This window comes from Podarcis gaigeae, assembly GCF_964106915.1.
Source record: "Podarcis gaigeae genome assembly, chromosome: 15".
NCBI classification, from domain to species: domain Eukaryota; kingdom Metazoa; phylum Chordata; class Lepidosauria; order Squamata; family Lacertidae; genus Podarcis; species Podarcis gaigeae.
In genome coordinates, this window is record NC_139692.1 from 7731324 (window position 1) to 7752932 (window position 21609).

At 47.4% G+C, this 21609-nt stretch overlaps 2 protein-coding genes across 2 annotated transcripts in view; both read left to right on the forward strand.

Moving 5' to 3' along the window:
* The window catches only part of LOC310832095 (beta-4C adrenergic receptor-like), a 685807-nt gene that overhangs the window by 609720 nt on the left and 54478 nt on the right, over positions 1-21609 (forward strand). The window lies entirely within an intron of this gene.
* LOC310832042 (uncharacterized protein) overlaps positions 1-21609 on the forward strand; it is a 37179-nt gene that overhangs the window by 4458 nt on the left and 11112 nt on the right. The window contains exons 6-19 of the mRNA XM_083713374.1: positions 551-658; positions 1597-1743; positions 2803-3213; positions 4084-4318; positions 5930-6147; positions 6691-6879; positions 8794-8978; positions 11514-11706; positions 12316-12470; positions 13541-13647; positions 14318-14442; positions 19315-19659; positions 20189-20334; positions 21529-21607. Coding sequence (XP_083569500.1) covers positions 551-658; positions 1597-1743; positions 2803-3213; positions 4084-4318; positions 5930-6147; positions 6691-6879; positions 8794-8978; positions 11514-11706; positions 12316-12470; positions 13541-13647; positions 14318-14442; positions 19315-19659; positions 20189-20334; positions 21529-21607 — 2643 coding nt within the window. The remainder of the gene's footprint in view (positions 1-550; positions 659-1596; positions 1744-2802; positions 3214-4083; positions 4319-5929; positions 6148-6690; positions 6880-8793; positions 8979-11513; positions 11707-12315; positions 12471-13540; positions 13648-14317; positions 14443-19314; positions 19660-20188; positions 20335-21528; positions 21608-21609) is intronic.

The following is a 21609-nucleotide window of genomic DNA, read 5'->3' on the forward strand; positions in this document are numbered from 1 at the left end:
GAACCCACGAACCAGAGATAAAGAAACTCATGCTCTACCAATTGAGATATGTGCTTCTTATTAGTTTTTTAAGTGCCCTTGGGGGATGGCTGTTGCCATTTATCTCTTTATATTTTAAATATTTTGGGGGCTGCTTTTCTGGGCAAATGCCCCTTTAAAGATGCTTACAGTCCAAAGCAGCAAAAATTGAAACTAACAGTGGAGATTTTCAAAACTTAAAAGAGCACCTGTACCCAAATGCCGCCCTCAGAATAACTCTCTTCCTCCTCCTCTTCAGTTGGTACAGTGTGGTGCTGATAATGCCAAGGTTGCAGGTTTGATCCCTGTATGGGACAACTGTGTATGCCTGCATTGCAGGGGGTCAGACTAGATGACCCTCGGGTCCCTTCCAGACCTACAATTCTATGATTCTATGAGATGGTGGCATTTATTGTCCCCATTCAAACTGGGAGGTAGTAGTGATGGTTTTGCACTGGAAGAGGGTGCGGGGAGCTGGCCATCTAATCCTTACCAAGAAACATCTGTGATGGTTTCTCCTTTTCCTCCCCAGATGCCTTTCCTGAGGACGGCTGGCAGATGTGGATCGGGCTGCGCTTTGGCACCTCATGGAGGTGGAGCGACTCGTCAGCCCCCCCAGCCTATTTCCGGTGGCATCTGGGTATGTTGAGTCCAAGCATGATCGCTCCTGAACAGAAGGGTCCTGAATCACAGCTGGTTCTCTGTGCCAGAACTCTTGGTTGCCATCCAGAACTGCATAAAAACTAGAATCATAGATTTGTAGAGTCGGAAGGGACCCCAACTCAACCCCCTGTAATGCAGGAATCTCAACTCAAGCATGATGACAGGTGGCCATCCAACCTCTGCTTAAAAACCTCCAAGGAAGGAGAGGCTACCACCTTCTGAGGGGGTCCAATCCTCAGTTGAACAGCTCGTACTGCCCTAAAGCTGTTCCTAACATTTAGTCAGAATCCTCTTTCTTGTAACTTGAATCCATTGGTTCAAGTCTTACGCTCCAGAGCAGGAGAAAGCAAGCTTGTTCCATCTTCCATGTAATGACCTTAAGATATGTGAAGATGGCTCTCATCTGTCCCATCAGTTTCCTCTTTTTCAGGCTAAACATACCCAACTTTCTCTACTGTTCCTCATAAGACTTGCTCCATAAGACCTGGGGCTCTTTATTATTTTATTGCCCCTATTTATTTATTTATTTATTTATTGCATTCATATCCCACATTTTTCTACAAGGAGCTCTTTCCCTCCACCCTTAATCCCCTTAATCCCCACAACAACAATGCCCAAATTAAGATTTGAACCCTGGTCTCTCCCAGGCCCTAGTCTGCAATACCACATTGACTCAGCTGGGGTTCCTTCTCCACACAAATGGGCTCTGGGATGGGGTGTTGAGGCTGGGGGAAGGGTGTGGAATGGACCTAAAGTTCTTGCCCATTTCCCACATTGGGTGGGAAAGAAGTGCAGGAAGTGACAATGAAGGTAGCATTAGCAAGAGTGTTGGGACTTCCTGGAGACAAGGTAGGAGGCTGTAGCTGGAAGCCGCTCATACGGGCTCTTACAACCCCTGGCTGCTCTATTCTCTAGGAAAAGCCCCCGAACAGGTGAAGGACCAGTGTGTGGTGCTGAGTCTGCAGCCCACCAATATGGCCCAACACGGGACGTGGCAGACCAGACCGTGCAATGAGCGTCCTACGACCGAAATAACAGGATTTGTCTGCCAGCACAGATATGGTGAGTGCCATAGATGCTCAAGGGCAACAGAGGGGCCGCAGACAGGCTGGAGCAGACAGAGAGAGAGAGCTGCCTCTTAACTCCTCTCTTCTCATGAGTGGAGAAAAGGGGAGCTAAAATCACAAAGCAATTTGCAGTATAAAAGCACCACTCTGGTGTGAAACTATTGGATTTTCATCTGAAATGCTGGACATCATCTCAAGGAGACCAGAAAGCAGCTGGTAATAATGATAGTGATAACGATATCGGTAACGGTAACCAGAACTGTAACCATAACCGTAACAGTATGATATCGATTAACGATAACGATAAACATAACGGTAACGATAATGGTAACGGTAACAGTAACAATGTTATTAATTGTACTCTGCTCCAGCCACTCTGAGATCCAAGGAATTGCAAACCCCTAATTAGCAAATTCCTGATAAATTAGGTAGAAAGACTAGAGGAACAGACTATGCAAAGGGCTGGCAACAAACCTGTGAAGAACTGAGCTGACAGTTTGAGACAAAATCCCTCTCCAAAGGCTTTTATGGGAAATCTTGGAAGAAAGCCCTCATGTAGGGGGATAGCTTTCATCCCCTTGAATTATAATTATAATTATTTAAATTATGCCACCCTTATATAAATTATATGCCACCCTTCATCAAGATCTCAGGGTGGTTTACAAGAGGCAATTCAAAAAAGGCATGCTCATTTTGATTTCAGAATCGGCATTTCGTTTCGTAACTGCATAAAATCCTTCTGAAAGATAAAAGAATCTGGATTTGGGGGACAAGTTTGGGAACCTCAGATTCCACATGTGAATTTTTGTAGGTCACTGCCTCTCCCAATCCCTTTTGCCTCGGCAGGGGGAGAGCCTCGGTGGGGGGAGAGGCAGTGGCTGAGTGCTAGGGGGCTGATCCAAAAGGCGGCTGGGCTTCTTGTCCTCCAATGCTTCCTCTCACAGGCTCTGAATGAAATGAGTGTTGGGAGTCTTTGAGTCGAGCTCCACCAATAACAGCAGGCTCCTCCGCCTTCCCTTCCCTGGGCCTAATTTGCTCCCATCTCTGTTGCCAGATTTTTGTGGTCCACCGGAGCCTGTGTACTTTCCCCTCCCTGGAGGGATAGGTCCGCATGCCACAGCTGATGTCACCTTCTCTTTCCCTGGTCATTCTTCCTGCACCCTGTCCTTGGCTGGCCTCCACACCGATGCCACTCATTTCCGACTAAGCCTGGAGTCCAATGCCACCCACGTGCGTGGCAGCGTCACCACAGATCTCGGAGGCTCCCTGGAGCACAAGAACTTTTCTGGGGTGCCCTTTCCGCCTGGGCTGTTCAGCACATGGAGCCTCTTCACTTACCCTGATGGCCTCGCAAGCTTCTTGGACTACCAGGAGCATTTCCGTCTCTCCAGCGCCCAAGACATTCCCTTTGCAAACCTCGGCTCCTTGAGGATAATAGGAGCAACCGTGGCCAACGCGTCTCTAGGTAGGTTGGGGTGGATTTGTCTTGGGGGGAGGACACAAAGAAGAGTCCCCCTTGCTTTTGAACCAGCAGAAGGTGGGCAAACATTGATGTTTCTGTAAAGAGACATGGGGGGTCCCTGCAGCAAGCCCCTTCCACCTGGTTTCCCTGGAATTCATGTCAACAGAGGCCAATGAAGTTTCTGCACTGTCAGGTTCTCTCCTTGACATATATCTGCTAGCTGAGCATGATAGTCAGAAATCTGCAAGCAGTGCAACCCTTCCTTTGCATGTTGCAAGACTGCCAGCTTTTTCTTTCTCTTTTTTTGCATGCACAGACACCATTTTCCATGCACAGACACCATCACCTCCAACAAGGGGGGGCAGTACAACCAAACATGGTGTAATGGTTAGAGTGTCAGGTTTTGGACCTGGGAGATCAGAGTTCAACTCCCCACTCAGTCATGAAGCTCACTGGGTAACCTTGGAGTCAGCCGCAGCCTCTTAGCCTACCTTGCAGGCTCGTTGTAGGGATTGACTGAGGGGGGGGGGTGAACTATGGACTCCTTGGAGAAAAAGGTGGGAGAGAAATGAAAGAAATAAGCCTTTCTGCTAACTTGCTTGCATAAGAAAGCTGGAGAGTCAGGTGGAGAATCACCAACCTGGTGCCCAGAGATCTTGACGCAGTCGCAATTGGACCTGTGCCAGTCTCAAAGTGCGACTGACCCACCCTCTCAATTCCCTCCAAGTCCACCACTGATTGTTTCCAGGAATAGCTGAAGGAGGGCAGGAAAAGGCTACAAAGGCTTTTTGTGCTTTCCCAGAGAATCTGCAAAGGAGGGTGCTCACATTGTTGGGTAAGTTCAGAGGCTGACCTTTTTGCCTTCCCTTCCAGAGTATCGCCTTTCTTTTGACCTACACTTCCCCAGCAGTGGCAGCAGCCTGCAGCTGGAAGATGCCATACGCCGCTACCTCAACAACTTCACCATCGGGCTGTGGGTTCGAAGTCAACCTGCTGCTGCTGCTGGCTGCCACAAGATGTGCCTGGTCAGCTATGCACTGAAGTGGAGGCAGCCAGAGTTTGCCCTCTTCCTCCTCTCCCCCTCTGGGTTGGAGTTCCACATCAAGGGGTAAGCAGGAGGTCCCTCCACTTGCAATGATGGTTTTAAACGATGCTCTCTTCCCAGATTTTGGTCTTGGATGTGGTTTTGAGGTTTTATGACATTTTATATGGGGTTTCTATACTTTGTGTGTGTATAACGCTATATATTACATATCTCCACAATTCTATGATTCTATGTCCTTTGCTGCCGCTCTAACTTGGGCACCAAAATGTTTCAAGCTGGTGGCGCAGCCCTCTCACCATCCCAGTTGCCAGGAAGCCACTAAGTTTCTTTGTACTCCAGATGTCCATTATGTGAGGGGGATAGCTCAGCTGGCAGAGCATGCGACCCTTAATCTCAAGGTCGTAGGTTTGAGCCCCACATTGGGAAAAAGATTTCTGCACTGCAAGGGGTCATGGTCCCTTCCAACTCTATGATTCTATTATCCCAGTTCTCTGTATTCTTTGGGTGTGGGAGGGAGTCGTGTGCTTTAAATGTGCTTGATGTGGATGTGGCCTCAGTTGAGGAGAGTTTCATCAACGAGCCACCTACCAAGCAATTTACAGCAATTCCAAAATTATAATTTTTGACCTCATGACGATAAATTATGTGATCTGAACAAGCCAGGAAGCTGGCATGAAATGTGTTCTTTGAAATGCATTTGCTGATTTATCTGAACACATCCCAGCCTGAGCATGGAAAGGTAAAAGTGATCCACAGTGATCCATGCGATGGTCCCCTCCAGGCTTGACTACTGTAATTTGCTCTACGCGGCGCTGCCCTTGAAGCTGTCCCAGAAACTCCAGCGGGTGCAGAATGCTGCAGCAATGCTCCTCACGTGGTCTCTGCCATGGGAGCATATTCACCAAGTGCTTTTACAGCTGCACTGGCTCCCGGTGGAGTACAGGGTCAGATTTAAGGTGCTGCTTTTGACCTTTAAAGCCCTTCACGGCCTAGGACCCTCGTACCTACGGGACCGCCTCTCCTGGTATGCCCCACGGAGAGCCTCAAGGTCCACAAATAGCAACACCCTAGTGGTCCCGGGCCCTAAGGAAGTTAGATTGCCTTCAACCAGAGCCAGGGCCTTTTCAACTCTGGCTCCGGTCTGGTGGAACGCTCTGCCTCATGAGACCAGGGCCCTGCAGAATCTGATTTCTTTCCGCAGGGCCTGTAAGACAGAGTTGTTCTGCCTGGCCTTTGGCTTGGAGCCAATTTGATTCCCTCCCTCTCTTTCTTTTTTCCTTTCCTTCTCCTCCTGCGATGAGGCTACATTTTAATATTTTAATGTTTCAGTATTTTAATGCTGTATTTTAATTTTGTTTTTGTTGTAATCATTCAACTTGTTTTTATTATTGCTTGTAAGCCGCTCTGAGCCCGGCCTTGGCTGGGGAGGGTGGGGTATAAATTATTATTATTATTATTATTATTATTATTATTATTATTATTATTATTATTATTATTATTATTGGAACCCAGATAGCTCAGTTGTTAGAGCATGAGACTCTTAATCTTAGGGTTGTGGGTTCGAGCCCCACAATGGGCAAAATATTCCTGCACTGCAGAGGGTTGGACTAGCTGACCCTTGCTGTCCATTCCACTTCTGTGATTCTATCACTTCTTCCCGGTTTCTCTTTGCAGCTCAGTGATGTTCAGCGGCACCCAGGGCTCCCTTCTGGATGAATCCTGGCACCATGTGGCCGTCTCGGTCTCCAGCGCTCCTGGCTACCCGTCCTTCAAGGTCTTCGTGGATGGATTTCTCTGGGAGCCCCACTTCGCTGAGAGTAGCAGCTTCCTGAGGAAGGGGCTCTCCCTTGGGGGGAAGCTGATAATTGGACAGCTGGAAGTGGGCAGCAGAGGTAAGTCCCTCCTTTGCTCAGAGGCTGTAGGCTTGCCCTGTGGCTGTAGTATAGAAACCCCATATAAAATGTCATAAAACCTCAAAACCACATCCAAGACCAAAATTTGGGAAGAGAGCATCATTTTAAACCATCATTGCCGGTGGAGGGACCTCCTGCTTACCCCTTGATGTGGAACTCCAGCCCCGAGGGGGAGAGGAGGAAGAGGGCAAACTCTGGCTGCCTCCACTTCAGCGCATAGCTGACCAGGCACATCTTGCGGGAGCTGGTGGCAGCAGCAGCAGCAGGTTGATTTTGAACCCACAGCCCGATGGCGAAGTTGTTAAGGTAGTGGTGAATGGCATCTTCCAACTGCAGGCCGCTGCCACCACTGGGGAAGTGTAGATCAAAAGATCCCCCCTCAAAGGCTGGGCCCATAACAAAGACTTGGGGAAAAGCCATAGCCCCTCCATCTCTCACCTCCATGCCCCCACATCACTGGTCCTCCTCTCTGGGCAATAAGGGGCTCTTACCACATCCCTGCATGTTGGGGCTGCATTGTAGGGACCAGCCTCTTTGTGGGTGACCTGAGTGAAGTCAACCTGTGGGACCGAGCCTTGCCCGAGGTTTCCATAAAGCAGATGGCAGCCTCAAGGACTCGGTGGAAGTTCCCTGGGAACGTGGTGAGCTGGAGCACACTGGTAGCAAAGAAGCCTTCCTCTGTGCAAATGAGCACTGCAAGCCAAGACCCAGGTAAGTGGCTGGTGCAGCCAGATATATAAGCTAATCGCCAAATGGCACCTTAAACCTAAGTTACAGTCGCCACAATGGAATGTCTAGGCACCAACTCCCCCCCCCCCCAATGAATATTGTTTTTGTTTTTGTTGTTATCATTTCTATACCGCTTTATATTTTAAAGGAAAAATCTCAAAGCGGTTGACAACACATTAAAACATCCCATCAAACAATTCAGAATAAAACAAATTCAAGCACCTAGGGAAATATTTCAGAACCTTTCAGTGACATTTAGCTTTCCCCATACTTGTCGACCAACTTAATTAAAAGAGCTGCTCCATAGCAGAAGTAAATCTAGGAAGCCAGTGTGCTGTAGTGGTTAGAGTGTCAAAACAGGACCTTGGGAGACACAGGGTTCAGATCACCAGCCAGCCAGCCATGAAGCTCATTGAGTAACCTTGAAGTCAGTCACAGCCTCTTAACCTACCTCACAGGGTTGTTGTAGGCAATGACTGAGGAGGGGGTGAACCATGGAGTCCTTGGAGGAAAAGGTGGGCTATAAATGCAATAAATAAGCTCTTCTACCTACCTGCTTGGGACACGGGTGGCGCTGTGGTCTAAACCACCGAGCCTAGGGCTTGCCGATCAGAAGGTTGGCGGTTCGAATCCCTGCGACAGGGTGAGCCCCTGTTGTTTGGTTCCAGCTTCTGCCCACCTAGCAATTTGAAAGCACATCAAAGTTCAAGTAGATAAATAGGTACCACTCCAGCAGGAAGGTAAATGGCGTTTCTGTGCACTGCTCTGGTTTCGCCAGAAGTGGCTTAGTCATGCTGGCCACATGACCCAGAAAAACTGTCTGTGGACGAACACCAGCTCCCTTGGCCTATAGAGCGAGATGAGCGCACAACCCCAGAGTCGTCCACGACTGGACCTAACTGTCAGGGTATCTTTACCTTTACCTTTACCTACCTGTTTAAGAAAGAAGGGCCAGCCAGATGGAGAGGTAGTTGCCAAACTGGCATACAGAGATTGCCACATAGTCGCAACTGGACCTGTGCCAGTCGAAAAACGTGCCTGGCACCTGGCGAATTTAAAACACTGGATGAAGCCCAGGAAGAAAGGGGGGTGAGGGCAGGCAGCAGCTTAGGCTACTAAGGGGACAGTGTGATGTCACCATGTGACCTTCATCTTGGGTTGTGGGAAGCAGCTTTTAGCTCCTGTGAGACATGGGCTCCGGACTGAGAGGAGATATGAAAGCTATCTTCAAATATCTCAAGGGCAGTCACATGGAAGGTGGAACAAGCTTTGTTTCCCCCCACTCCAGAGGGTAGGGCTCAAAGCAATGGCTTCAAGTTACAAGAAAGGAGATTCCGACTAAACATTCTGTCATAAGAGGTGCTCAACAGTGGAATGGACTTCATCTGAAGGTGGTAGACTCTCCTTCCTTGAATGTTTTTAAGCGGAGTGAAATATACTCAGAGTCGCAAGGTGATTTCATGCTCTTTATTCAGCTCATAGTGGTGAGGAGGAATGAATGAATGTCCCCTCAAAGTATCTGCTTTATATACATTATTTACACAATGGGCTGCACATGATTGGCTAATTCTGGAATTCTACTGTAAGCCAATCAGGTTGTGGATTCACTTATATCTGGAGCATGATTGGGTGGTTCCTGCCAACCAATCATACTGCTGCATTGTTCTAGGGCTAATCAGACTGCTGCATTCTGAATCCTATTGTTCTAGGACCAATCAGACTGCTGCAATTTGGATCCTATTGTTCTAGGACCAATCAGACTGCTGCAGTTTGGATCCTATTCAACTCAGTACATAACACAGAGGTTGGATGCTTGAGTTGAGATTCCCACATGGCAGGGGGTTGGGCTCGATGACCCTCGGTCTTCCAACTCTATGATTCTGTGATTCACCACAGGCACCGCCTTCGTGTGGTTTGGGTTCCTTCGGCTCAGAGGCAAACAGTCAGCCCTGTGCACCGATCCAGAGCACTCCCTGGTCTATACTGAGCTTGCACTAGACCAGCGCCTCAAATGTGCTTTCTGGGGGCTGCAGCCAAATGGTCGACTCCGCAACATCGCAGACCCTCCTTCCTGCCTTCAGGTAAATGGAACTGGCACTCCCCTCTCCTGAATGACGTCAGGGGATAAACTCTTTGATAGTGGTGGAGTGAGGGGTGCAGGAGGAATCGGCCATCCTATTTATTTATTTATTTGCATTCTATGACTGTTTTTAATCTCAGTCGTCTCTTTCCAGTTTCTCAAATCTACATGGTAAAAACTTTTTTTTATGATATTTGTTACTTTGAAGTGGTTGCTAGATCACAGCAACTCCTTTTCCAGTTTTTATTTATGTTCTTACGAAATTTTTCTTAAGTCACAGCAGAACACACAAAGAGTCTCCGTTTTCACATCACTGAATCGTTCCAACAAAGCAATATGTTGTAGGCAATAAGGGGTCACCCAGACAGCTTTCAATTCATACCCCTTAAAGCAGCTTAAATTTATACAAGCTTCTTTTTAGGAGCTGATTGGTTCTCTCTCTCACACACACACATTTATTTCCCCTCCGCTCCTGAGAAAAATGAATAGGAAGTCCTTTTCAGGGGATGCCAACACCCCAAATGCTTTAGGGAAAGAAATGCAAGACTCCGGGAGTAGCTTGATAGTGCTTCAAAACAACCTACTCTGGGATAGTTCAGGGTCTTGGTTTTGAGCCCCATGGTGGGCCAAATAATCTTGCAAAACAGAGCATTGAAATACAATGGTACCTTGGTTCTCGAACGGCTTATTTGTTGAACAAATCGGCTCCCAAATGCTGCAAACCCGGAAGTAAGTGTTCTGGTTTGCGAACGTTTTAAAGGAAGTCAACTGCAGCTTCCGCTTGGGGGGAAGGAAGCTCCTGCAGCCAATCAGAAGCCGCGCCTTGGTTTTCGAATGATTTCAGGAGTTGAACAGACTTTCGGAACGGATTAAGTTCAACAACCAAGGTACCACAACTGATGAGCCTTGTGGTCCCTTCCAGCTCCACATTCTATGATTCTATGTACCTTTGGGGGGAAAAACCCCACTGGCTCTTCTGCTTATTTTCCAGCATGAACCTGAGGAGACGGACGGGGCAGCAGGAGATTCCTCACCCTGATGCTGGTGGGGGCCTCTTGCCTAAGTCCTGGGGTGTTGCTCATGCATTTCAAAAAACCACCAATTAATTAATTACATTGATATACCCTGCTTCATCCGAAGATCTCAGGGCAGTTCAAAAGATTAAAGAACAGGATAAAAGCACAAATAAATTCTTTGAACAGAAACAAAACAAAACAAAAGCAGCCTTTAAAACACATTTAAAAGGCTGTAGAATATTAATCAGCCCACAATGTTATTTTTGGAAAGGTGAAGACTCACTGCACAGATATACATAAAAGGTCAGTGTTGTTGTTTTTTAAATGCAACACAATGTTTTAAAAATGCAACAGCCCATTGTGTGCAGACTCGCTGACCAACCATTTGACTTGGTGGCAGGTAGCCTCAGTGGCCTCTTTCCCTCACACCAGCTGTATACCCACCATACTTCATTTAAAACACCTCCGTTCCAAAAGGGTGCTGGGAATTGTAGCTTTGTGAGGGCTGAGCTACAGTTCCCAAGATTATTTAAAGGAAGGAAATGAGCATCAGGGATATGGCACACATGCAGCCACCAGCACTGCCGGTTTGAAACCAGCTTGGAACAGCATCCACTGCCCTGCATTCCCCAGCTCTAGAAATTGCATTTTTGTGTGAGTGCTGCTATTTTCTTTTAGGTGTTCCTTGTCCCTTTCACAGAAAAACTACTTGCTTAGGAGTCATGAGAGTTAAATAGATTTAAGTCTGTAGTTTCGGGGTGACATCTCAAGGCAGTTTTTAAATGTTTGATTGTTTTGCTGTGTTTTTATATTCCGTTGGAAGTTGCCCAGAGTAGCTGGGACAACCCAATCTGATGGGCAGTGTAAAAATAATAAAATTATTACTAAATTATTATTACAAAGAAAGGAGCTCTAATTCCTGTGGGGTATCTCTATGTGAGTTCTTGTGCCAGCTTGCCGATGAGCTCAGTTGTTTGTGCTTTCCCCCCTTCAATAATTAGTTTTCAGTTACAATAATCCAATGGTAGCCTCATTATAACAATGCCAAGTTATAATACAATTGTGAACCCCAGTCATTCAGATGCCAAATTATATAATTTAGGAGGCCTCCCATGTGCTAGAATTGACGGTTTGGTGATTTACTTTGTTTCTGCGTTCCAAAATCTTATTGATCTCAATTCCACTCCATTCAAAATAACACTCCCTTATACAACAACTGCAATATTAACGGCATCCATTCATCTTGACACATTAAATGATTTACAAATCTGTAGGTGAAGCACTCAAACTATATCCTTATTCCTTCTGTGTGTGACAATTATTCTCTCCATTGTGATCCTTCCTGTCCGGTTAGCTCAGTTGTTAAAAGTGTGATGCTAATAATGCCAAGATTATGGGTTTGATCCCCGTATAGGTTCATATTCCTGCATTGCAGGAAGTTGGACTAGATGATCCAATGGGTCCCTTCCAACTCTCTGATTCTGTGATTCATGCAGGCTTCTCCCCTGTTCTCTGTGCAGGTGGCACCAGACGGAGTCTCCTTGTTGAGCAGTTCAGACTGTTCCACGGACACCAAGAGCTCCTTTCGCCTCTTACCAGACCAGCGGCTGCAGAATCTGCACTTGGGGTTCTGCGTGTTTCAAGGAGTCATTCACACCAAGCTCTACCTGGGGAAGTGCACCCCACAGGCATTGTACTTTGTGCTGGATCGGGGTGTGTTCTTTAAAAAGTATACTTGCCCCTCCCTTCCTCCGAGGAGCTCAGGGCAGCAGACATGACTCCTCCCTCCCCTTTCACATTTTATCTTCACCACAACCCTGCATGGTAGGAGGCTTGGGTGAGGCAGAATGACTGACACAACACCTGGTGCTTCGTTGGGGCTCATCTCACACAGCCAACAGTTTAGACTGCTTCATTTTGCTATGGGGAGGGGTAAGCTGTGATGAGCCCAGCTGGTGTGCGTGTAAAAGGAAGTCTGATGTATTTGTTAGCAGACTTTGCAGGTTGTGTGAATTAGATTGGTATAATCACTTACAGTTTCCGGAGTTCAAAGGCTTTATTCATGCAAAAGTTATTTATAGGTTGGGCGGAGATGAGAGAAAGACATTTGTCAGGACAGAATAACAACAAAATAGGTCAGGGTTGAGGGGCAGAGTTAACAGAGGCTACAAACAAGTGTTGACTAGATTGTTAGACAAACAGTGCCTTGTATGGTTTAAAGTAACACATGTACTGTATTAGCTGGAAATTCAGTGAGAAGGAAATGTATTTGTTTTTCCCCAACATTGTGCACATCATGCTCTTTGCCATTTCCTCCTGCAGATGTGTACTGCCCCCAGTCCAGGGCCTGGAGATCCAGGAAGGACAAATGCCTCTTCCTCGTCTTGGATGCGGCCCTTGAGTGGAGCCAGGCCCTGAAGTTCTGCCAGAGGTTCCACGGTGGGAGCCTGGCCACACTGAGCAGCCCACAAGATCTGGTGAGCAGTTTCTCTGGTCTGAGCACAGGGAGTATCTGAAATGGCACTCAGGGCTGCTAAGAGTCATTTGGGCCCCAGGGAAGAAAATAAAATGGGGGCCCCACCCAGCAAGGGCTGGCCAGCTAAAATTATTTACATAGGATATAAAATAAATTTCTAATCTCATTTTTATGTTAATAATAAACACGATAACATTTGCTTGAATTCGTTTCGTTCTGGATTGTTTGATTGGATGTTTATTTTTTTATAAAAAATTATTAGGAATTTCAACATAACATTTTATCAAAAATACGTCATCCTCATTTTCTCCCATTTTTTCCCTCCCTCCTTCCCTAAAAAGACCCCCCCCCGAGACTTCCCTCAGCTCCTCTCTCTGGTTTCTCAGCATATGTTATTCTCTTCATATTGTAAAATATTAAAGATCCTTAATTAATCTATCAATATGTTACCAATAAAAAAATTGTGTATGTTTATTCAAGATCTGCCAAGGAGTCCAGTTCATTTTGTTGTTTCTTTAAGTACTTTGTAAAAGGTTCCCATTCTTCTTTAAAGTCACAGTTATCCTTATCACGTAGTTTGTGTGTCAATTTTGCCAGTTCCGCGTAATCCATCAGTTTCTCTTGCCACAGTTCTTTGGTCGGGATTTCCTCATGTTTGATTGGCTGTTTAAATGTGTTGTCAACCACTTTGAGATTTCATTTAAAATATAAAGTCGTATATAAATGAAATGAATAATAATAATGACAATAATAACATTAATAACAATAAATCCCACTGGGGGGAAATCTAGTGCCATTGCGGCGACTGTAAATTAGGTCTAGATCAGTTGAGTTTCTAACACTGATCACTCTGCCTCATGATAGAGCCGGCCCTACATAGGTAATGGCGCTGGGCTTCCCAATTAGGCTCTTTGTGCTCCTCCCAGCATCTTCTTGGCACTCAGGCCTCTCCACCCTGCTGTCTCTGGTGGCTTTGCACAGTTTGCATCCTTTGGGGTGCGCTGACTGGCAAGATCCCCACTGCGTGTTTTTGACTGGCGAAGGAAAATGACCTTCTGCGTTCCTCCACAGGTCTGGCTGCAGAAAGAGCTGGAGGTGAGTGTCTGGACTGGGCTTCGCAGTGGCAGAGGCTTGTGGCATTGGGCCGATGGGGCACCCTTCAACCAAGCCTTGCGGCGGTAAGTAAGAACCCCTAAGAAAGAGACTGTGGGGCGGGATGGGTGGATTGGGGCCATTTGTCTATTAAGACGGCAATCCTGTGCACACCTGCTTAGAAGTGCATCTCACGGAACTTAATAAGAACCACTTCTGAATAATCAGTCAAGAAATAATAGAAGCAGCTATAGTGCAGAGATTGAACACACTCAAGTCATTTTGCCATCCGTACAAGAACCCAGTAAGGTTGGCCACTATCATTGTCACCATATTGCATGTGGGGGAAGGTATGGGGAGAGGCTGCAGCTGGGAGAGAGTTAGTTTATCGTAAGCAACTTTCAAAGGAGTTCTATTTTTATTTAATTACTTTTTTATTGTATTGTATGTTGCAAAGTCTCAACCCCCCCAAAAAATTATCAAAGGAGTTTGAGGTCTCCTAAGGAGCTGTTCAGGATAGAGAAACGTTCAGAGGAGCTGTTTCATTCCTCAGGCTTATTTTTGCCTGGATCTAGCAATCGCAAGTCTTGAACAACTTGCTTTGATTGCCAAGAAGGTTGTCTGAGAAACATGGGACTGAAGCCAAGCCAAGGGGACCAGATCTAAAACTGAGCACCTCAAAAGGGCACAAGTCAGCAGGCCTGCCAGACGCCATCTCTGGCTTCCCTCACCCTCTCTCATTCTCTTTGGGGCCAGCTTTGTTCTCTCACAGGGTCCCTCAGACATAGAAACCTGCATGCTGGCCCTGAGCTCCGGCTTCCTGAAGGCCGAGCCGTGCCACAGGCCTCACCGCTGGATATGCCAGGCCTCCCACCAGAGTGGTAAGCAGAGCTGCTTTGGGCTGCAGACATTTTTCATTTCATAGAATCCTAGAGCTGGAAGGGACCAAGAGGGTCATCCAGTCCAACCCCCTGCAATGCAGCTGTCCCATACAGAGATCGAACCTGCAACCTTGGCATTAGCAGCACCACACTCTAACCAGCTCTGCTATCCAGGCTGAGTTTTCATTTTGGTATTTATGGGGCATTCCTGAATTGCAGGGGGTTGGACTAAATCAGTGTTTCCCAACCTTTTTTGGGCAAAGGCACACTTGTTTCATGAAAAAAATCTCGAGGCACACCACCATTAGAAAATGTTTAAAAAATTAACTCTGTGCCTATATTGACTATATGCCGCTTGGGGTGGCAGCCTGTTGCCCGAAGCACAGGGAGCCCTCCGGAGGGCTCCCCGTGCTTCGGGCGAGTGTCTGCAAGCCTTGCGCGCCCGGCAGGAGCTCCTGCCAGGCGCGCAAAGCTTGGGGCGGCAGCCTGTTGCCCGGAGCACAGGGAGCCCTACGGAGGGCTCCCCGTGCTTCGGGCGAGTTTCTGCAACCCTGCGCGCCCGGCAGGAGCTCCTGCCAGGCGCGCAAGGCTTGGGGCGGCAGCCTGTTGCCTGAAGCACAGGGAGCCCTACGGAGGGCTCCCCGTGCTTCGGACGAGTGTCTGCAAGTCTTGCGCGCCCGGCAGGAGCTCCTGCCAGGCGCGCAAGGCTTGGGGCGGCAGCCTGTTGCCCGAAGCACAGGGAGCCCTACGGAGGGCTCCCCGTGCTTTGGGCGAGTGTCTGCAACCCTGCGCGCCCGGCAGGAGCTCCTGCCAGGCGGCAAGGCTTGGGGCGGCAGCCTGTTGCCCGAAGCACGGGGAGCCCTCCGGAGGGCTCCCCGTGCTTCGGGCGAGTGTCTGCAAGCCTTGCGCGCCCGGCAGGAGCTCCTGCCAGGCGCGCAAGGCTTGGGGCGGCAGCCTGTTGCCCGAAGCACAGGGAGCCCTACGGAGGGCTCCCCGTGCTTCGGGCGAGTGTCTGCAACCCTGCGCGCCCGGCAGGAGCTCCTGCCAGGCGCGCAAGGCTTGGGGCGGCAGCCTGTTGCCCGAAGCACAGGGAGCCCTACGGAGGGCTCCCCGTGCTTCGGGCGAGTGTCTGCAAGCCTTGCGCACCCGGCAGGAGCTCCCGTCGGGCGCGCGAGGCTTGGGGCGGCAGCCTGTTGCTCTAAGCACATGGAGCCCGCCTCCCTCTCACGGCACACCAGGCAAAGTCTCGCGGCACACTATTGTGCCGCGGAACACCGGTTGGGAAACACTGGACTAAATCATAGTAATAATAATAATAATAATAATAATAATAATAATAATAATAATTTTTATTTATACCCCGCCCTCCCCAGCCAGAGCCGGGCTCAGGGTGGCTAACACCAATAAAATCACAGTAAAAACATAATAGGGGAAAGAGGGGGGGGGGACAAATTTAAAATACTAGTTAAAATGCAATTTAAAATGCAGCCTCATTTTAAAATAGCCGATAAATCAAGACCATAAGGGGAGGGAAACATAAGGGTCAGACCGAGTCCAAACCAAAGGCCCTGCAGAAAGATGTCAAGTCCTGCAGGGCCCTAGTCTCTTGTGACAGAGTGTTCCACCATGTCAGGGCCAGTGCTGAAAAGGCCCTGGCCCTAGTTGTTGTTTTTTTAAAAAAATATTTTATTAAAGATTTTCTTAATACAGTAAAAAAGAAACCAGAATAAACAGAAAACAAAACAGAAAAAGAAACAAAAATACAATTAACATCTTATAATAGCCATATTTTCTTCACTTTTTGGACTTCCTCACATCTCTCGCTCCTGCGTTCCAAAATTATACAATTTTAACCAGCAATTTATCACCTTGTTTCCATTCTTATTCTATAAATTTCCAATATTATGTCCCTAACTTTAGATACTTTTATCTGAGTCTTAAATACCCAATTTAAACCTAATAATTATTCAAAATTTATTTTTCTCTTAAGATTCGCTTACTCTCATATTCTTTCCAACTAGCTTAATGGTGCCGTGTTATTTTCAATCTCGCATCCTTCTTAGCACTCATGTAATTTACAATGTTTTTGTAGATAGTCCTTAAATTTCTTCCAATCCTCTTCCACTGCTTCCTCTCCCAGGTCTCGGAATCTGCCGGTCATTTCTGCTAGTTCCATATAGTCCATCAGTTGCATCTGCCATTCTTCCAGCGTCGGCAAATCTTGAGTTTTCCAGTATTTAGCGACAAGTATCCTTGCTTCTGTTGTAGCATACATGAAAAATGTTCGGTCCTTCTTTAACACCCTCTGGCCAACAATGCCCAAAAGGAAGGCCTCTGGTTTCTTAGGGAAGGTATACTTAAATACCTTTTTCAGCTCATTATATATCATTTCCCAGAAAGCCTTAACCCTAGGGCAAGTCCACCAGAGGTGAAAGAACGTTCCTTCGGTTCCCTTGCATTTCCAACACTTATTATCAGGCAGGTGGTATATTTTTGCAAGCTTAACTGGGGTCATGTACCACCTATATATCATTTTCATAATATTTTCTTTCAAGGCATTGCATGCCGTAAACTTCATACCAGTGGTCCATAACTTTTCCCAATCAGCAAACATAATATTATACCCAATGTCTTGTGCCCATTTTATCATAGCTGATTTAACCATTTCATCCTGTGTGTTCCATTTTAACAGCAAGTTGTACATTCTTGAGAGTACCTTAGTCTTAGGTTCTAATAATTCTGTTTCTAACTTCGATTTTTCGACCTGGAAACCTAACTTTTTATCCAATTTAAAAACCTCTTTAATCTGAGCATAATGTAGCCAATCTCACACTTTATCTTTTAGTTTCTCCAAACTCTGCAGCCTCCAATTATCTCCATCTTTTTCTAGTATTTCCCAATATTTCAGCCATTTGACCTCCATATTGGGTCTTTTCAGAGCCTTAGCTTCCATAGGTGACAGCCACCTTGGGGTCTTATTTTCTAATAAGTCTTTGTATTTTGTCCAGACATTAAACACTGCTTTCCTAACAATATGGTTCTTGAAAGTCTTATGAATTTTAACCTTGTCATACCACAGATATGCATGCCATCCGAAAGCGTTGTTAAAACCTTCCAAATCTAAAACATCAGTGTTTTCAAGAAGCAGCCAATCTTTCAACCAGCAGAAAGCTGCTGATTCATAGTACAACCTTAAATCTGGCAGGGCAAACCCCCCTCTTTCTTTAGCATCAGTTAATATTTTAAACTTAATTCTGGGCTTTTTGCCCTGCCAGACAAATTTAGAGATATCTCTTTGCCACCTCCCGAAACACTCCATTTTATCCACAATCTGTAAAGTCTGAAAGAGAAACAGCATCTTTGGCAATACATTCATCTTTATAGCAGCAATTCGGCCCAACAAGGAAAGTTTCAATCTTGACCAACTTTCAAAATCCCTTTTAATTTCTGACCAACACTTTTCATAGTTATCCTTAAATAAGCTCAGATTCTTTGCTGTTATGTTTACCCCTAGGTATTTTACTTTTTTAACCACATTTAACTCTGTCTCTTTCTGAAACCTTTCTGATTCTGAAGATGTCAAGTTTTTCCCCAATACCTTAGTTTTTTGTTTGTTTAGCTTAAATCCCGCCACCTGACCAAACTCATGAATCAATTGTAATACCCTTTTTGTACTAGATTCTGGCTCCTGTAAGGTCAAAACTAGGTCATCTGCAAAAGCCTTGAGTTTATACTTTTTCGCTCCGACCTGAATTCCTTCAACCAACCGTTCCCCTCTGATCATATTCAAGAGCACCTCCAGGACTGAAATAAATAGCAAGGGGGAAATAGGGCAACCTTGTCGTGTTCCTTTTTCAATTTTAAACTCTTCTGTCACCACATTGTTAACTATCAATTTAGCCTTTTGTTCTGAATAGATTGCATCTATCCCATTTTCAAATCCCCGTCCCACTCCCATCCCTTCCAGGTTTTTCTTCATGAACTTCCATGAAATATTATCAAAGGCCTTCTCCGCATCTATAAATATTAACACTGCTCTTGTATTAATATTTGTTTGCAAAAGTTCCAAAATATCAATGTTCCTTGTGTTGGCAAACAAATGTCTACCTGGGAGAAAGCCTGCCTGATCTTTATGAATCACTTCGTTTAGAACTTTTTTAAATCTACTTGCTAAAATGTCTGCAAAAATTTTATAATCCACATTTAGAAGGGAGATGGGACGGTAGTTCTTAAGTTGTGTCTTTTCAGTTTCTGATTTAGTTATCAATGTGATGAAAGCTTCTTTCCACGATTCCCGTGCTTTCTTCCCCTCCTTAATCTCATTGCAAACCTCCATTAGTGGATGTATCAAATAGTCTTTCAATGTCTTATAATATTTGGAGGTAAGCCCATCTGGCCCTGGAGATTTACCCAATTGCATATTCTGAATGGCATCTTCGATCTCTTGTTGTGTTATTTTATAATTCAGGATTGATCTATTTTCTTGAGACAACTTTGATAATCCATTCTTTGTCAAAAATTGTTCTATCTCAACCTCATTTTGCGGCCCTTGAGTATATAGTTGTTTGAAGTATCTCTGGAAGAGCCCTGGCCCTAGTTGAAACCAATCTAACCTCCTTGAGGCTCAGGACCTTCAAAGTGTTGTTATTTGTGGACCTTAAGGTCCTCCGCGGGGCATACCAGGCGAGGCGGTCCCGTAGGTATGTGGGTCCTAGGCTGCATAGGGCTTTAAAGGTCAAAACCAGCACCTTAAACCTGACCTTGTACTATACCGGGAGCCAGTGCAGTTGGTAAAGCACTGGATGAATGTGATCCCGTGGCCCTCGTGGTCCCTTCCAACCCCACAATTCTATGATTCTCCCCTCCCCTCAGGCTCCTACATGACCTTCCCTGAGAAGTCCTTCTATGGTGCTCCCTCCTTGGACCTGAGCTTCCCTTCGCTGGAGGCTGCCAAGCGGCAGTGCTCTGCCTTGGGCACGGGGTGTGACGCCGTGGTCAGCTCCGCAGGGGGCCACCGCCTTGCCAGGGGGACACGCCTTGTGGTCCTGGAAGACCCTGACGCCAGTTCGGCTGCTGCCGTGCATGTCAAGTCGAGCTGCCGGCCCGGCTTCTCTGGCCAGGACTGCCAGTCGATGTGCCCCCGGTGTGAGCCAGGCCTGAGCTGCAACCCGCTGACGGGCCTCTGCGATGGATTCCTGCGCTACAGGGAGGCAGCCGGTATGTGCATCTCAAAGCAGTGGGCTAATGGGGCTCTCCTCCGAGCCGTCCCTAATGCAGCCACCCTCAATCCCATGCAAAAAAGGGTCACATTTGGAGAAACAGGGTTAAACCAGTCGTGGCACTGGCTCCAACCGCCAGCCCTGGAGCCCTGAGAGGAAGGAGGGCTGGTGGCCTCGTTTGGCACCATGGAGCCCTTCAGACCTTCTGCTGCTCCCCCCCCCCCCATAGCCTCCCTTGCCACCTGTTTGCTCCCTTGCCCCAGTGCAAATGGATTGCAGCTGCCTTCAAGCCTGTAGCTCTTCCAGAACAATAATAATATTTTTTATTTATATCCCGCCCTCCCCAGCCAAGGCCGGGCTCAGAGCGGCTTGCCAGGAAGCATCATGCCTTCTGACTTAAAAACCCTGCTCCTGAGTGCCAGGAGCCAGGGGGCACCCTGCAGTTACTTGGTGCACAAGGGTGTGTGGTTGCCGAGTAACCCCCTGGCACCGCGGTCAGCTAGTAATGGCCAAACCCCTTTCCCTAGCGGCGTATGCCTCTCTGAAGTGCCTGCCCCTGGATGACTGGGTGTTTGAGCATGGAGCCTGCGTGTCCTCGGAGCGCTACAGCAGGCAGGACGAAGCAGCCTCTGCTTGCCAGAGGTACCTGGGTGCTACCGTGCAGAAGGTCAAGGTGAGATGGGGTCCCTGCTGGAGGCTGGGGGTGGGGGAGGAGGCAGGTTCTGGTGAACTTCTCACATTGGAACCACCATAATTTGACTCGACTAGAGTTGAGAGGGACCCCAATAGCCATGGAATGGGTGTGCTATGCCAACCTCCTGGAGATGGGCTGTGGGAAGGGGTCCTAGGTAGTGCTTTTTATTCTAGGAAAAAGGTGCCGGTACTCTGGGTAATTGCCCTGGGTGCAAAATTTCCTCAGGGCCAGGAAAAACAAATACATGTAAAACAATTACATGATTTACTGGAACTTCATTGAGATCTTGGTATATAGTAAAGGTAAAGGGACCCCTGACCATTAGGTCCAGTCGTGGCTGACTCTGGGGTTGTGGCGCTCATCTCGCTTTATTGGCCGAGGGAGCTGACATAACAGCTTCCGGGTCATGTGACCAGCATGACTAAGCCGCTTCTGGCGAACCAGAGCAGCACACGGAAATGCCGTTTACCTTCCCGCCAGAGTGGTACCTATTTATCTACTTGCATTCTGACGTGCTTTCGAACTGCTAGGTTGGCAGGAGCAGGGACTGAGCAACAGGAGCTCACCTCGTCGCGGGGATTCGAACCGCCGACCTTCTGATCAGCCAGTCCTAGGCTCTGTGGTTTAACCTACAGCGCCACCTGCGTCTCTATCTTGGTATATAGAGATGCATTATAAATAACTTGCTGCATTATGCATGCCTATTTTTACCACAGGGGTAACACTGTCCCACATTTTGCCAGGACCTGGGCTCGCATCTCCTTCACCAAGCCCAGGAAGCATTTGCCCAGCTTAGGGAAGAAGGCACAATGCTCTAAGGGGGTCTGCCCAGCTTTGGAAAGGAGGCAGCAGGGCTCCAGAATCCTGTCACAGCCTCCTGCCTCCATGGAAAAGCAGGCGTGGTGCTCTGAGGGGCCAAGAGCCCTCCCTCCTCCTCCCCTCCAAAAAGGTGATGGCTTTGTGTACCATTGTGTTCCACCAGAAAAAAAGGACTGATCCTGGGACAGGCAAAGTACTTTGAACCTGACATGCCTGATCTCTCCCGCAACTTCCCCTGGTCTTGCCCCAACCAACCGGGCCAGGGATCAAGAGGGTGGTGATGGGAGCCCAGCAACATCTGACTGCCCCACAGGCTAAGCTGCCCCATCTCTCCGCTCTCTTTCTTTTTTTCAGGCCAGGGCTGGCTTTGCTGGTGGCGAAAGAGGAGGCTCAGAGCCAGGCAGCTTCCGCTGGGCTTGCAAGCGACCTGAAGGT